This window comes from Labrus mixtus, chromosome 1 (genome assembly GCF_963584025.1).
Source record: "Labrus mixtus chromosome 1, fLabMix1.1, whole genome shotgun sequence".
Lineage (NCBI taxonomy): Eukaryota > Metazoa > Chordata > Actinopteri > Labriformes > Labridae > Labrus > Labrus mixtus.
Window position 1 is genome coordinate 28,412,989 of NC_083612.1, and position 15,550 is coordinate 28,428,538.

General features: G+C 39.7%; 1 protein-coding gene across 3 annotated transcripts in view; it reads left to right on the forward strand.

Moving 5' to 3' along the window:
* The window catches only part of esrrga (estrogen-related receptor gamma a), a 69,325-nt gene extending 59,351 nt beyond the window's left edge, over positions 1-9,974 (forward strand). For all 3 annotated transcript variants that reach the window (XM_061041047.1, XM_061041048.1, XM_061041046.1), the window contains exons 7-9: positions 3,879-3,985; positions 4,099-4,261; positions 8,027-9,974. In XM_061041047.1, the coding sequence (XP_060897030.1) occupies positions 3,879-3,985; positions 4,099-4,261; positions 8,027-8,271 (515 nt within the window). In that variant the 3' untranslated portion in view covers positions 8,272-9,974. The remainder of the gene's footprint in view (positions 1-3,878; positions 3,986-4,098; positions 4,262-8,026) is intronic.
* Positions 9,975-15,550: the final 5,576 nt, after the last annotated feature.

Sequence of the window (15,550 nt, forward strand, 5' to 3'; positions counted from 1 at the left end):
GTGTGTGCGTTTGTCTTTATGTGTGTCTCTGATAGAGCAAAGGGGAGAGAAAAAAGAAAGAGTGCGAGAGCAAGCAGGAGAGGTTAAGTCTGCATGACTGCACTGCAGCCTCTTTCTGTCAGACCAATGTGTGGCACCCGCGCGCACAGACACACACACACACACCCACACACACACCCACCCACACACACACACACACACACACACACACACACACACACACAGTACTTCAATTGATACAATAGAGATATATAATAGTATCCAACCAGGTACAGAGTATGGGTCATTCACCTCGTGCACTACATCTCAAAAATTTTGCTTTGTTCACATAAAGGACTTATTTATTAGTTGGGAAAGAAAAAGTTAGATTTCTGTCTCATCTTATGGAATTATAATACATTGAATGTATGGTATACCATATGCAGGGTTTGAGTTAACGTTGAGATACATTGAAAATTGAGGATTGTAACCATTGAAAACACTAAACTAAATAATGTTCTTACCAAATACATGACCATTAATGCAATAATGCTTTCATGGGAACGCATGGCTTTACTTTCAGGTCATGTGATGTAGCAATTTACTCTTGCTCAACATTTATGTAAATATGTTTATGCAAAGCTTTGAACTTTATTTTTACTGAACATGCCTCTACATAAGGCTAAGCCCCCAACACCCCCGCAAACAGCACACCAGCTGTTCCACATCCACGTATGCACAAACACACTCACACTGCCACACATAGCGTGAGATGCCTTATCAACAATGGGCAGAAAGGAAATGTAATTAGAGCCAAATAAGGAACCTTCTTTTGTCAAGTGAAATCACAGGTATGAAAGAAAGGTCTCCATCAGTCCCTCCACCACCACCTCTTCCTCCTTTACTTTCTTCTCTCCTCCATCTCACTCTTTCTCGTGCTCTCTCTCTCTCCATCAATACCTCTCTCTCTCCATCATCAGCACTAAATTCCCATTGATGTTTCTTTTCTTCTGCTGTATCGATCGCTTCATGAGAAGGAGGGGAGGAGGGGAAGAAGAGAGAGATGGCGTTATCTGTTAATTAATTTGTCCTGAAGCTGGCCGCCTATTAATCAGACAGATAAGAGGCATTGGATGGCTGAACAGCGCAGACAGGCTGGTGAGGAGGGGAGGGGGTCCTGGAGGCACAAATACACATACACAATCGCACACAAATATACACAGATAGGAGATGCACATGGTGTGTATGTATGGGAATGTATGCATACACTAAGCATACAGTACAAGCATGCTGATGAAACAACAAGTCAGCACACTCGCTACAATGATCTTATTAGTGTTCAAATAAGCTATATAAGCAGACACATGTTCACTCAAACACACACCACATCATGATAAAAATCATTGATGAACCTCAATAAGAAAAGTTGAACCTTCAGCTCAATAAATTAATCACAGGGGTTTTTAATTATTGGTGTTGCCTCTGTGTGTGTTCATGCATGTGTGTGTGTGTGTGTGTGTGCATGTCATGAAAAGGGAGATGTTTACTGATGAAACATGTGAGTACACCCTCCTATTAACACACAGTTTTTTTAAACTAGTTCACACTTGTGTTTTTATGATTCTGTAACTCGCAGTGTATAAATTTGTTTTGCCGTGTATGCACCTTCTGGACCAAATTTCACTAAAGGTATGTGCCAAAATTGATTGAACCCTCTGCACTGCTCTCAATGCCCGAGTAGTGCAAACACACAGGGGCAAGTTAAAACGCACAATCAGTGACACCATTAAATGATATTAACCCACCTCATGTCTTCTTCTCTTCACTTGACCCTGGGCTTCAAACACATTCAATAAGTGTGTTAAAGTGTGTTAAATTTAGCCATGCCCGTGCTTATTTCTCCTGCCCACAATGAGTGGTGAAGTCTTAAGGCCCCCCTAAAGACTTCTGCGTGCGAGAATGAAACGTGTGTTGCGTGTGTGTGTGCATGAAGACCCCCTCAAGAAATTCACCTCTAATCTCTTCTGATGATTTCATTAAGTAGAAGACACTGCCAGTTGGCAACGATACTGCTCCCTTCACTGTGCCGTGTGTGTGTGTGTGTGTGTGTGTGTGTGTGTGTGTGTGTGTGTGTGTGTGTGTGTGTGTGTGTGTGTGTGTGTGTGTGTGTGTGTGTGTGTGTGTGTGTGTGTGTGTGTGTGTGTGTGTGTGTGTGTGTGTGTGTGTCAATCATACATATTTGGATTCATTCCAGTGTGTTCCTATGCATTTATGTCTATGCATATGTCAAACCCTGTGCATTTGTGTGTGTGCAGCCCACACAGTCACCTACTGTATATATTGTATGTGTGTGTGTGGTTTGAGATATTAATATTATTAGTTGTAGATGGAGTGAATTAGAGCACATTATGAACAACAATGGTCCGCAACATGGACATAATGAGACGCCTGCCATTACCCATCAACACACTGTGAGATAAGATCCCCTAATGCATATGCACAAACACAAACACACACACACTGTCACACACCAACTATCTCCTGAGGAGGCACACTGCAGCAGATGTTGTTGAAGAAATATCTTCCTTCTCATCTGCCTACTTCTCCTGGCAGGATGCTCCTCTCATATATACACACACACACACACACACACACACACACACACACACACACACACACACACTGGAGGGCTGCTGTGAGGTCTGACAGGTGTGCTCACATAGGCCACTGTCTTTGCCTTTCCTATAAAGGCTTGCACACACACTTGCAAATACACACACAGGCAGACAGGCAGGTGTGAACGGACAGGTGTGTTAGGAGAGGACAGCTGTGAGGAAAGGTGTGAGCGGGCAGGTGTTCCATTAAAGAGATAGACAGACAGAAAGAGAGAGAGAGAAAGACCGAGGCAACAGACAGTCTGCTGCAGTAAAGAAAAAAATGTGCAAAAGATGAAATGGAAAAGAATAAGACTGAAGAGAAAGGAGACCGCACATAATTGAAACTATTAAAACAAAAAAACTGAACTGAACACCGAACAATGTAAAGCAAAGAAAATTCAAACAAAGAGATCTAAACAGACAAGGTTTGCAGACAACGATGTATCAAGATGTATGGAAAGCAGGTAAAGCCAGAATCAGGCCCACAGATGGTCAGCCATGCACAGACAGTGTCAGATAAAAAGGCATGGATTGCGATTGGAGAGACAGACGGATATAGACGTAGGCAAATAGAAGGACATGGATTGACACCAGAGAAAGCAGGCGTTTTGAGGCCACAGCAGCAATTAGTGTGTGTGTTTGAGCGGTGCAGCAGCGATGGCCAGCATTGATCCATGGAGGTTGTGTCAGGGGGAGATAAGGCCTGCCTTTCCCCAGAGAACGGCCCTGGGCACAGGGGAGAGACGAAGAGGGGGAGGAGGAGGAGGAGGAGGACTCTGATCAACTGTATGGATGGAGGGAGGGAGGGGGGGGGGGGCTGATCTTGACCCCCTGTCTAGCTTAGAATTAGCTTCATGATCTTTTTCGTGATCTTTGTTCCACCTTTGTTTTACTTTTCTTGCTTAATTGTTATCATAAAAAGTATCACTACAATTTTGTTTAATCATTGTCCAAAAAAAGCCACCGTGTCATTTTCTTTGTTCTTTTACACATACAAAACAAAGTATTTGACAACCATTTTCAGCCTTATTTTGTTCAACAAACAGAAGTAAAGATCGTTTTTTCTGAATCTTTTCTGTTCATTGTCATTGCTATAAAAACATCAGAAGACATCTCAGCAGTTCTTTGTCAGCAGCGGCACAGAAACATTCATTAAACAACAGAAAAAAACACACAGATATTAAAAGCATAAACATTAACAATCCTCCCATTCCTTTTCCTTTGTGTCTCAATCTTCCCCAGGTTTCTCTACGCTGTCTTTGGCAGACCAGATGAGTCTATTGCAGAGTGCATGGATGGAGATCTTGATCCTACGTGTTGTGTACCGCTCACTGTCCTTTGAAGACAAGGCAAGTGTCCTGAGCTTTTTCTTATGTGTTTCTAACAATCACTATTGAAAACCCTGTTATGAAGATACACATGTTTATTTGCAACCTCTCAACCCCTCTGTGTTTCTCTGTAGTTGGTGTATGCTGAGGACTACATAATGGACGAGGACCAGTCAAAGCTTGCTGGACTTCTGGACCTGAACAACGCCATCCTTCAGCTGGTCAAGAAATACAAAACCATGAAACTAGAGAAGGAGGAATTTGTCACTCTCAAGGCCATCGCTTTGGCTAACTCAGGTATGGAATTCTTCTCTCTACAGCTGATGTTTGTTTCCGAATCTGTCTGTCTACGTTTGAATTTTTAGCACACAACTCGTGGAGCCAAGGAACCTCCGGGGAATCTCCGATCCCATGGGGCTCATTTAATCTGAACCATCAAAAGACTTCAATACAGAACATCCAAAGATACACACACACACACAGACACACACAACTTATAATGCATGCTCTCAGATACAGGGACATTGTTTTTTGTAACACCACATTTAAAGCTACCAACTCTCTCTGTTAAAGCACACGTACTTATAATTTATTATAAATAAATAAACAAATGTCCCATAAAAAACACATTAATCTTAAACCTGAAGCCCCCCTCCCACCCCAAACAAAGTGGCGATCCCTTTTACAATTAGCATAGTCGTCTCTTCAGATGCCTGTTAAATAAGGTGAAATCATTAGAACCCAAAGTCTGTCGATAAAGCCCCCTCTCTGATGTGTCCAGCTGCATCGACAGCTGACTGACACGCGCGCACACTCCCTCTCACACTCACACACCTTCTTCCTCCCATGACCCGTCTTTTGAACTTTGTCTTGGAAGCCGGCCAGCTCTTCAGTACTCTTTAATTACAAGGGGGGAGCTGTCAATACAATGTGTTTAAATGGGAGAATGCAATGGAGGCGCTTTGAATAGGGAGGGAGGGGCCTTTTGTTCTGATTCCGCTGCACGCACTTAAAACCCAACACATTAACAAACATGCACACACACATTTATTCTCAAACAAGCGGATGTGATTTCTCAGACACATATAAACACACAAACATGTATGTGTCTCTAAAAGTGAGCCACTGTTTGCTCAAACACATAGTGTTCTTACTCATGTAGAAAATATTGACCTATGTCGTCCTGTGGGCTATGTGTGACAATCAATGTCTTGACACTGCCTATTTATGTGTGCATGTGTGTGTAAGTGTAACTGTTTGTCTCTAAATATTGCTGACTGATAAAATATAAAAGCTGGCTGGTTCTCCTGACCAGACAAAAGTGAGCATGATCAAGATGATGATTATGATTCATATTCGAACTAACAGGTGGCTTATAGCCTGTGTGGCTTTAATGACTTCTACTGGTCTGAAAGGGATGAAAGGCCAGGTACAGAGAGGTAGGGTGTTTTAAACATATGTAGGTCCATTGTCATTTTAAAAGCATAAATAAAATGTCCAAAGTGAAGAGCAAACTATAACTAGGCAGATGACATATGGATGTAAAACTAGAAAATAAAATAGAAAATGGAAGTTGCTTCTCTCTTCACGGCTCAAATCCCTTTGCCCACTTTTGCACACCCCATACAAAGAAATATCTGCAGATAAATCCTGAGGGTAATTATCCATCAAAGCTTATCTCACTGATGAGGAAACTCGTGTTTGAAATAGTCATTCTTTTAGCTGATTGAAATTGAAACAGCTGACGCCCAAATAAGATCTGTGCATCATTGCCCAGACTCTGTAACTGCTCTTCAAGACAACAGAATGCTAGCATTAGCATTTTGAAGGGCACTGACACTAATTAATTCACAGGATGCTAATCGTCTGCATTAATGAAGCCCAGCCTTAAGAAATGTTAGCAAACGTGCCCCACATGTAAAGACAGCTAAACTAGCCATGGGAAACAGGGGGCACGTGTGTGTGTGTGTGTGTGTGTGTGTGTGTGTGTGTGTGTGTGTGTGTGTGTGTGTGTGTGTGTGTGTGTGTGTGTGTGTGTGTGTGTGTGTGTGTGTGTGTGTGTGTGTGTTTGTGTGTGTGTCTGGGTATGTGTGTATCTGTGCATCCATTTATGTGTGCACACAAATTGTTCCTTCTATGTCAAATTGTGTGTTTTACCAGCCTGATGTGCTTGTGCTCATTAACGGCTGCTGTTTTACTTTTGAGTTTACTGCGGGTCAGAGCACAGGCAGCGTCCATGTCCAACAGCTTACAAGCAAAACACACAAGATTAATCACAAACAATGTGGAACTCATTAAACTTCATTTTAACTTAAAGTCAGTTATGGCTTAACTTTTATCATCCAAAAACACAGGAATCACAAGGACTAGGGAGATCATTTTTTATGAAGTACATTTACAGTAGGATGTGTTTCATGTTTCATTTTACAAGAGACCCTACTTAAATATCACCTAAATATTTGGCTCGAAGATGTTTGACATCAGAAATAGATAAATAAACATTATAGAAAAGTACAACATGGATTAATTGGGCAAAAACAAAACAAGCAAAAGATAAATTTGTATTGCATTAAGATTGTGATTTTATGTTGTTTATTGTATAATATTAATTAACAGAAGTAATCATGCCTCCCCCAAATGTCTTCAAGCAACAAAATGATCACAACCACCCTCTTATTGAAACAGTGGGAAAAAGTAGAACATTTGAGAACTGGAAGAAGCTGAGTTTTCTATTGATTTCTATAGAATCCAACCCAGTGACGGTCTGGTCCTGCATACTGATACATGCATTACACTCTATAGATCCAACACTGTGTATTTGATTGTTGTTTGTGTAGGTTGTGTGATTGTGTTCATGTGTGTATGTGGCTGTGTTCACATTTGTTGGATTTATTTTGTCTGCTCAGAATAATTCATACATTTCATTGACCCTGTTTGTTTAAGTCTGTACTTTGGTTACCAAGGACTTTTAGTATTTGAGTTTACTGTCTCTGTATGTGTGAGCATTTAATCCACCGATCCCAATCAACTGACAAACTTAGACACATCACCATAGAAACCTCGAACATTTCTAATGCTTAAGATTTTTTACCACTTTAGATACTCCTCTTTTGTTTGACACATTGCTTCTGTATCAAATACACAGTGGCCCGTGAATAGAGTGGGGATAAAAACATTTTGTGTTCACGTATGTTAAAATATCTACAGTACCTTTTTTTCTTTAGTCTGCACACATAGGTGATATCCCCAGTGCAGATGGAGTTTGTGTGTGAGTGTAGGGGCGTGTGTGTTGGGGTGTGGTGGCCTATCAATAGTTGCCTTGTGATTATTATTTAACATGCATGTAGTCATTGATCGGAGACATTGATCGGAGGTTGGGAGCTAAAGGCCAGCTCACATTAAGACTTTAGCTCCCTAAGGGGCAATATGGAGCATTATCATTGAGGGACATTCTCAGCCCTCTCTGCAACATGTGCTGAAACACACCTTACATGCCAGCTCAATGAGAGATTACACATGTGTGCAGCCAAATGGTTTTGCTCAAACACACTCACAGAGACCCTCAGGTGTTCCTGCATCTCTCCATCATTCCACAAGTCTATTTCTTTTCTCTCCGCCCACCCGTCTCTTTGTCTGTCCATAAATCACACCCACAGATCCACACTTTAAAGCCTGACAATGGAGCAGCAACTGTATTTAAGCCTTCTTCCAGGGTTAAGCGTCATGTAGCAAACTGAGGTTAATTAGAAACAATGTATACAAAAATACAAGCATTTTGGAGAAAAATGTTAAACTACTAATCTATAATTATCCTCTTAGTTTTTAGGTAATTTTGCAAAGTGGTCTTTCATGATAAAAAAAACATGTCTATCACAGCTTTATATTCAAATACATATATAGAATACATGCACAACCCAGAGTTTTGACTTTCATCCCTGAATATTACGTCCATGTCTGCATGACGCCAAGCAAACTGCATTGGACATGGAGGCAACAACAAACCTCTGATCAAACATTTTTTCATTCACATTTTAATTTTAGTGCTGTGTTTTTTTTCTCCAGACTCCATGCACATTGAAGATGTGGATGCAGTGCAGAAGCTTCAGGATGTGCTCCATGAGGCCCTGCAGGACTATGAGGCTTCACAGCACCAGGAGGATCCCCGCCGGGCGGGCAAGCTGCTCATGACCCTCCCCCTGCTCCGCCAGACCTCCACCAAGGCTGTGCAGCACTTCTACAGCATCAAGCAGGACGGCAAAGTCCCAATGCACAAACTCTTCCTGGAGCTTCTGGAAGCCAAGGTCTGAGGAAGCACGAGCTAGACGCCAGTCTGACCAGCTGAGCTTCAACATGAACTCTCACTTTGAATGACCTCTTGCTCTTTTACACACACACACACACACACACACACACACACACACACACACACACACACACACACACACACACACACAGTCACACACTCAAACACACACCTACATACACACATGAATATGCCCCTGAAGTACGTCTGCTGACACTTCCCTCTGTGAACAAACCAGTGACCTAAAGCTCTAACCTGAACCCCAAAACCTCCAACGTCTGTGACAAAAAGGGGGGGAACTTAAACTTTTTGTCGGGGGAGAGTTTGACCGACTGACATGACCACCAATCCTGACAAAAGATGATTTTTCCTTTGAAAACTTTGAAACAGTTTCAGCAGTGGCTCTGAACCGTGAAGATGGTAAAAAAAAATATGCATTTAATATCGATTAAGAGGTCATTAATGACAAACGCTTGAGGACACATTTAAAAGAAACTGAAAACGCTCCATTGTAGTCCTGAGAGACTGTAAGACTGCACTCGTGTCTCTGTTCCCCTTCTCTTTTCTCCCAACAGAGTTTTTTAGTGTTCAAGAAGAAGATATGTAGGGGGAGAAAAGGACATTAAAGATGTATTTAAGATGTTTGATTTCAAATTACATGTAGAATGAAATACAGATGGATGGACAGAAAGAAAGAAAAGAAGAGGACATTTTCCCTGCCAAAGAATGGAGCTCATCCATTCAGAGGATGCCAGCAAACTTTACTGTCATAACCCAAAACTGTTTCTGCTTTGATCTGTGAGTCGCTTTCAATGCTGGGCCTCGAGAGCGCTGCTGGTTTTCAGTGTGTCCAGTTATTTGATTTTTTTTCTGGTTATAATGAAAATCAGCACAGCTCAAAGAAAGGCTTGAAAACACTCTCTTCCTGGTGTACCATGACTCCCCTACTTTCACTGCAACTTAAGTATTTGTTGTATTTGTCAAGAAACAGTGGCCCTGGTCTCCCAAACCTGACAGTACTACCATTGTATTTGTGTTTGAACACTTGAGGTGGCTGAAAATGCTTTCAAATAGTGTCATTTCAGATGTGAACAATTCACAGAGTTCATAAGTAAAAATACAAACAAATGAAGACTTGGTCCATACTTTAAAGAATGGACCTGTGCTTGTCCAGCTGTGAGTTGTAGACTCACTTTGCATTCTCTGTGATGCTATCTATTTTGACAAACGCTCCTATTGTTTGGACGTATGAAACATTTTCAGCCCCAGGGTTGCTATTCTCCACACATAAATCGGTTGAAATTTCTGTCCAAAAAGGTGCCATGAAGAATAGTCCAGCCCATGCTCATTACCCAAACTCCCAAAAACTGCAAAGCATCACTTCGAAAACGACCCTCCTTACTCCGCTGCATTCTCACCTTCCAGCTCATCTCTTGAGGCAGAACTGAGATGTTTTTGAGATCCATTCAGGGAGTAATGAGGGAGCTCGAGTCAATGCAATACAAAACCAGAAGGACAGGTGTGCTGAAAAAAAAGAACAACTGTTGTTGCTTTGAAACTTATTTTTCTCCTTTATTTCTATCTTGAAAATAACTTTAGTGATGATAATACCAGTATTAGGGTTGTAAATAAGTCATCCTGTATATGACATATAACACGGCTTTGTTTTTGTTATTAATATTGTCTTCTTAAAACTGAATCAATCAATATGTCTTTCCTTTTTTCTATGAGCTTGACCACTTTCAGCAAGTACCATATATATAAATATAACAAGTAAAAATGTATTAACAAATTCAGCATTTATCGTAGAAAACACTGAGCAATAGCAGTTTTAAAAGGAGGGGTTTGTGCATATGGACTAGGTCTGCAAATTAACATAATGTGCCAGTTTCAAATTTCAGAGACAAGAGGGTTTCATAGCTACTTTCCCTCTGTGTAACTTGCCATAAGCTACTAGATAACAGTCAACATTTCCTTTTGTTAGTGATAATTTACACAGGAAAATATGGACCAGAATTGTGAGAATGAAATATTATTGTACTGTCAGAGTAAAGACTATGAGAGTAGAAGAAGTAACACAACAGCTTACAACACTAAGAATAAGCAGCCAGTTTGTATTTTTCACAGAGTTCTGATGTTTGCACCTTTTTTGTGACCAGGCTTTTTTTGCCATCACGTTTTATCTGATGAAAGCAGACAGTCCTCTTTAAAATCAACTATTCAGTAATGCAAAGTTTACTCGAGCCATGTGGCCTCATGCAGGGACTAGAGAATAACCTGCTTAAATCTGGTTGCAAAAACAGAACATCATCTGCATAAAAAGAAACATGACAAAACAATAATTCTACCAAATATGAAATGAACAATATCACATTTCTAATGTAATCTTTTCAAGGAGAATCCATTACAGGCAGTTTTACTGTTATTTCTACATTTGTTTCTTTGCTATTTTTCTGTATACAAATTTGTGTTGTACTTAAAATGAACAACAGACTATTTAATGGACATAATTTAAGTTTCTACAATTAATTAGATTGTAACCACACAGACTTTAATTGGACATTTGAAGGCATTTTAAGTCATTATAAACTGACCGTTGAGTCGTACTAAAGTGGAAACTGGAAGTGGCAAGTCCGAGGAAACTGTATGACATCGTACAGTAACAGAAAGATTGTACACAGTAGGTTTGACTGGTCACAGCTTTAACAAGAAGATACAGTTGAGGGGATTTTTTTCTATCATTGTTTGTCATTTCTAAAGCTGAATACAAGTGACAAAATGTGTAATCTAGATGACGGTGTAATCTAATGTAAAAGGGCAACTTGTCACAGCTGAGGAGTGCTCCAGTTTAAGTGTAGTTAATCTCTAACATCACACGCTCTGTATCAACACATCAGTATTATTAGTTAGGGGTATTTTTTCAGCCTTCTTAAACATTGTATATTGTAAATTATACAGATTATAATTCTAACATAAGACATTTTATTGGAAACAAAATCAAGAAAAAAAAGAAAAAAATGTAGTTCAGCCTCAATGTATGTTTCATGTTTGCTGTTTTTTCTATCAAGAAAAAACTTTGTTTCTTTGATTTGATTGTTTTTGTTTTGAAGTCCTCTCTCTGTTGGATTATTTCCTCCTCTGTTTGCTCCTTTGAGGCGTTGCTGTGTACTTTTTCTTGTGGTGATTCCCGTTCTTGTGCTGTGTGCTTCTTCTTTAGTCAACACAGTGTAGAGTAGAGGCCATGTTGTCCGTCCGTCCGTCCGTCAGATCAGTCTGCTGGGGGTCTGGGTACCGGATTCTCTCCCAATGAACCAAACCAAATATAAGGCTCTCCTTCTAGAAACTTAACTAGACCACAAGGATGAAATCACAGTATTCATCTTTACCAAGCTATACATAATTAAATATTTAGTATCTAAATGAAGAAACACAATACAAGTATTTAAAAAGGGATCATTTGTGTAACTGTCCTGTAGAATAAACACTATCCTGTATATCTTTAGGTTTAAGTAACAATTAAATGAAAAGGACATTTAAGTATTTCAGAGCTGTTGGTGACTCTTTTTTGACAAACTAGCTGTACATAGCTGCCTTCCATACAGCGCGGCTCAGTCATGATCTTTACTGTTTCTGCAGTCAATAACAGAAAAAAATGAAGATGAAACATTATTTTTTGGCCGATTCTTTTCCCCTGATTTTCAGCTTATCCTCGGGAATATGTTTCAAAGTGTAAAAAGAGAGCAGAGAGGTAAAAGTTAGCACTTATGGTTTTTTAGGGTTTAGGGAAGAAGTGTAAAAAAAAAAAAAGAAAGGCATTTTAGTTCGCACTTGCTGTTTCTCTTTATCTTGCACTTATTACACCACATTACAGGACAAATTTCTGCTTTGTCTCCTGACTAAAACCACAAAGTCCAAAATTGAAACGCCTGTTAATAAATTGTCATTCGACACATTTTATCTCTTTATAGACATGTAGTGATGTATAGGTTCTGTGCTACAGAGGCTTCAACATTCATTTCTTATGTACTCGAAGAGGAAATATACAGACACATTTGTAAGTGAATTCCCAGAGGACTGATTTGAATTTCTCTACAGTCATTGTAAACATTGTCATTGTCAGAAAGATGATCATTCTAATCATCTACTGTACATTAATCCGCAAACAACTAATGGAAGAAAGGTGCTCTTTTCTTACTTTTTTGATTTTCTTCTGATGTAGTTTTTATTTATTTGACAGTTGTCATCCAAACTTTTGTAGTCCTGAACAATGAATCATGATGAAGGATGGTTAAAAAGAAACTCCCTGAAGATTTGCGGAGCAGGATGTGGTCCACAGCCATGTTTTAAAATGAATACAGTAAAATTTTTAGTCGCTGCACAAACTAATGTGTGTACTTTCCAGATGATTAAAACAGGATCCCATTTACCAGCAGGAATCAGGAGGAATAGATCATGTGAATCATTCAGAGGTTTTTAAACTTGCTGCTCATAGCCAAAATATTATTTGATGTTCAAGTGTGTTCCCTTGAACTTTTTTTCTAGTAAAAAAAGCAATATTTTCTTTATTGTACAACAATGAGACAAGAGTTGCACTTGTTTGTGTTGGGTTATACTTCCAAATGCTGCTGTAGCTATTAGAACTACCCTGCAGTAAGTGTTTAAACCATGTAAATGACAACAAACCAAACTGGAGGAGCGCTGAAAGAAGGACTTTTGGGGGTTTTTGCCAATGCTTTGATAGAAAAAGTTTGACCTGGTTGCACTTTGGGCACCATGTAATTGCCCTCATCTGGGACTTAGATCCATTAACCTGCAAATAGTCTGTGTAATAATAGTTCAGCTGTAACAGGAGGACAAGTTTTATTTGGCATAGCGGGAAAGTGGGAACCTCCATCTACCCCTGATATCTGTTAAGGCCAAGTCCAACTCCAGCTCTACGGTGTTTAGTCATTTAGTTGTATTTAATCCCCAAATGTTAACTGCCACATGTGCTGCAGCGAACCCTGCAGACTGGTTTTGCAAATGTGAAAATATTGAAGAGAGACAATTGATGCATTTGGATACAAAGGCTATTTAAAGAGGAGAGGACCCTTTTGTGGTGGAGAAGAGTTGTGTACAAGACCCTGTAGTGTTATTAAAACATGTCAGTAGATTTTAGATGTGCTTCACATCAGTAAATGAAAAAAAAAAAGAAACAATAACCTGTATATTTTTGTGACGTGTATCATACAAGTGTGCTCCAACAATAATGTCCATTTGTGTAAATGTATTTATTTCACATTGTATATATTGTTCAATGCAAAAAGAGAGACCTATGATTCTGTAACTTAAACTACTATGGGTTGAAACATTACATGTGTTACTCCAGACTATGCCTTTCAGGATTATTACAGTAGAGCAATATCAATTAAAACCAGGCTTCCAGTTTTGACCCCTGTCCTCTGTCTCTGATTTTTCTTTATAAGAGTGGTACCAAACAGAACGTCAATCAAATTTACTTAAAGCGGAAGATCCACTTTTACAGTGTTTTTGAACATATATTTGGGTAACCTGAGTGTCTACTGACCAACAAAATGTGAAATAAACCCATCCCACAGAGAGAAGTGCTTCGTTTCAAATTTGCTCTCCTTGTGACATCACAGTGGGATTCTGTTAAAAAAAAAAAAAAAACTCCCCTCCCCTAGTATCTGCACCCCAAGCCTAGAGCAAAACGTTTGTGTAGGTCCGCTATTTTTATTCTTGCTAGTGAAGGAGTGATGTCTACCAGGAAAACTCAGGGGGGGGGGCTCATTGAATTTAAAGAGACACACACACCAAAACGGAGCGTTCTGAGAGAGCTGGTTTATACAGGGTCACAAACCTCCTCTGGTGATTGATTCATGTTATATTTTGACCAAAGCACAGCACAGATGTTTCATTTAGACCACAGGAGACTGTTTGAAAAGGTGGAAAAGGGGTATGATATGTCCTCTTTAAGAATATTTCAGCAATGCACTGCTTCACAAGATAATGTTTATAACATCCCTGTAACTTAAACTCTAACTCATTCAGACACATAATATCATGGCAAAAGCTTTGACTCAATGATCCAACAAAAGGAAATGCCTTTAAAGCAGCAATTCAAATACCTAAAAGATGCTTAGATTTCTTATGCAATGATGACAGCTTTGTTGAAAGGTTAAATTACTGCCACCATAATCACTTTCAAAAGTTGTAAAAGCTTGTCTCACATCGTTTTGACGTTTGGTAAGCCTTTCAACTAATGGTTGTGTTATCCAGACTACATTTCCTGGATCATACTTTCCTTTTTAATGGTACCCTATAAGCAACACAGAGTCATGGGTTGTTTTAATACAGTGCTTTGTTTTGTTTGAATGACAGTAATGATGAAGTAACTTAATGTTTCACGTCCATGGCTGGACTAGAGAGCAATAGCAAGAGAGAGGTGGCAGCTCCACCTCATGGACTGTGTGCCCATAGTCACATTACGGCATTAGTTTTCAGTTTAATATGAAGCACACCTGGTAGGCAATATCAGGGAGATAATTTACTTCTTTCAGACAGTCAAAGCACAAAAACATCACGCATAATTAATAGCACTTAAGAAAGTCCATGAAAGGTCAAGAGTAAAAGAATCCTGTAAGGGGCCTGCCACTGTCCCACAACAGAACACAACAAAAGCTCCCTCTTCCAGTATGACCCTACAGAGGCGCAAGTTCTGAACACTTGTCTGAGACAAACTAATTAGCTATTCATCCCATCGCTGAAACTTAATAGAAAGCTGTTGTCAACATATCAAATAAAAAACAACTAACCCTTTGCCCAACAAAGAGGACATAGAAAAGCACAACTTATCAATAGTTATTTTTAATTTTTGTTTCCTTGACCACATGCAAAAGTAATCTATTTTAGTGGCTTGCTAAAGGCTGCATACTAGAGCGAGGTTTAGATTTCAACATAAAGCCTGTTTATATGCTAATCTGTCCAGTAATGTAAAGCATTAAAACATGAACTCAGGTCAATTCTAGGCGTTTTTAACATTGGAAGTGTTCTATATTTGAACTGTCTTTACTGTAAAGTAAAATGAAAGAGAGAAGTGAGGTGCAAAGAGTGGGCAGGAGGGGAAGAGAGGGGGGAGGAAGAAAGAAGTGGTAACAGCTTGCTGCGGTAGGTGGCTAACTACTGTCCATCCTGAATGGTCTGATCTCCTTCTCTTGCCAAGGGCACTAAACACACACACACTCATACAGACGCATACACACTGATGTTAGACATAGTGAAAC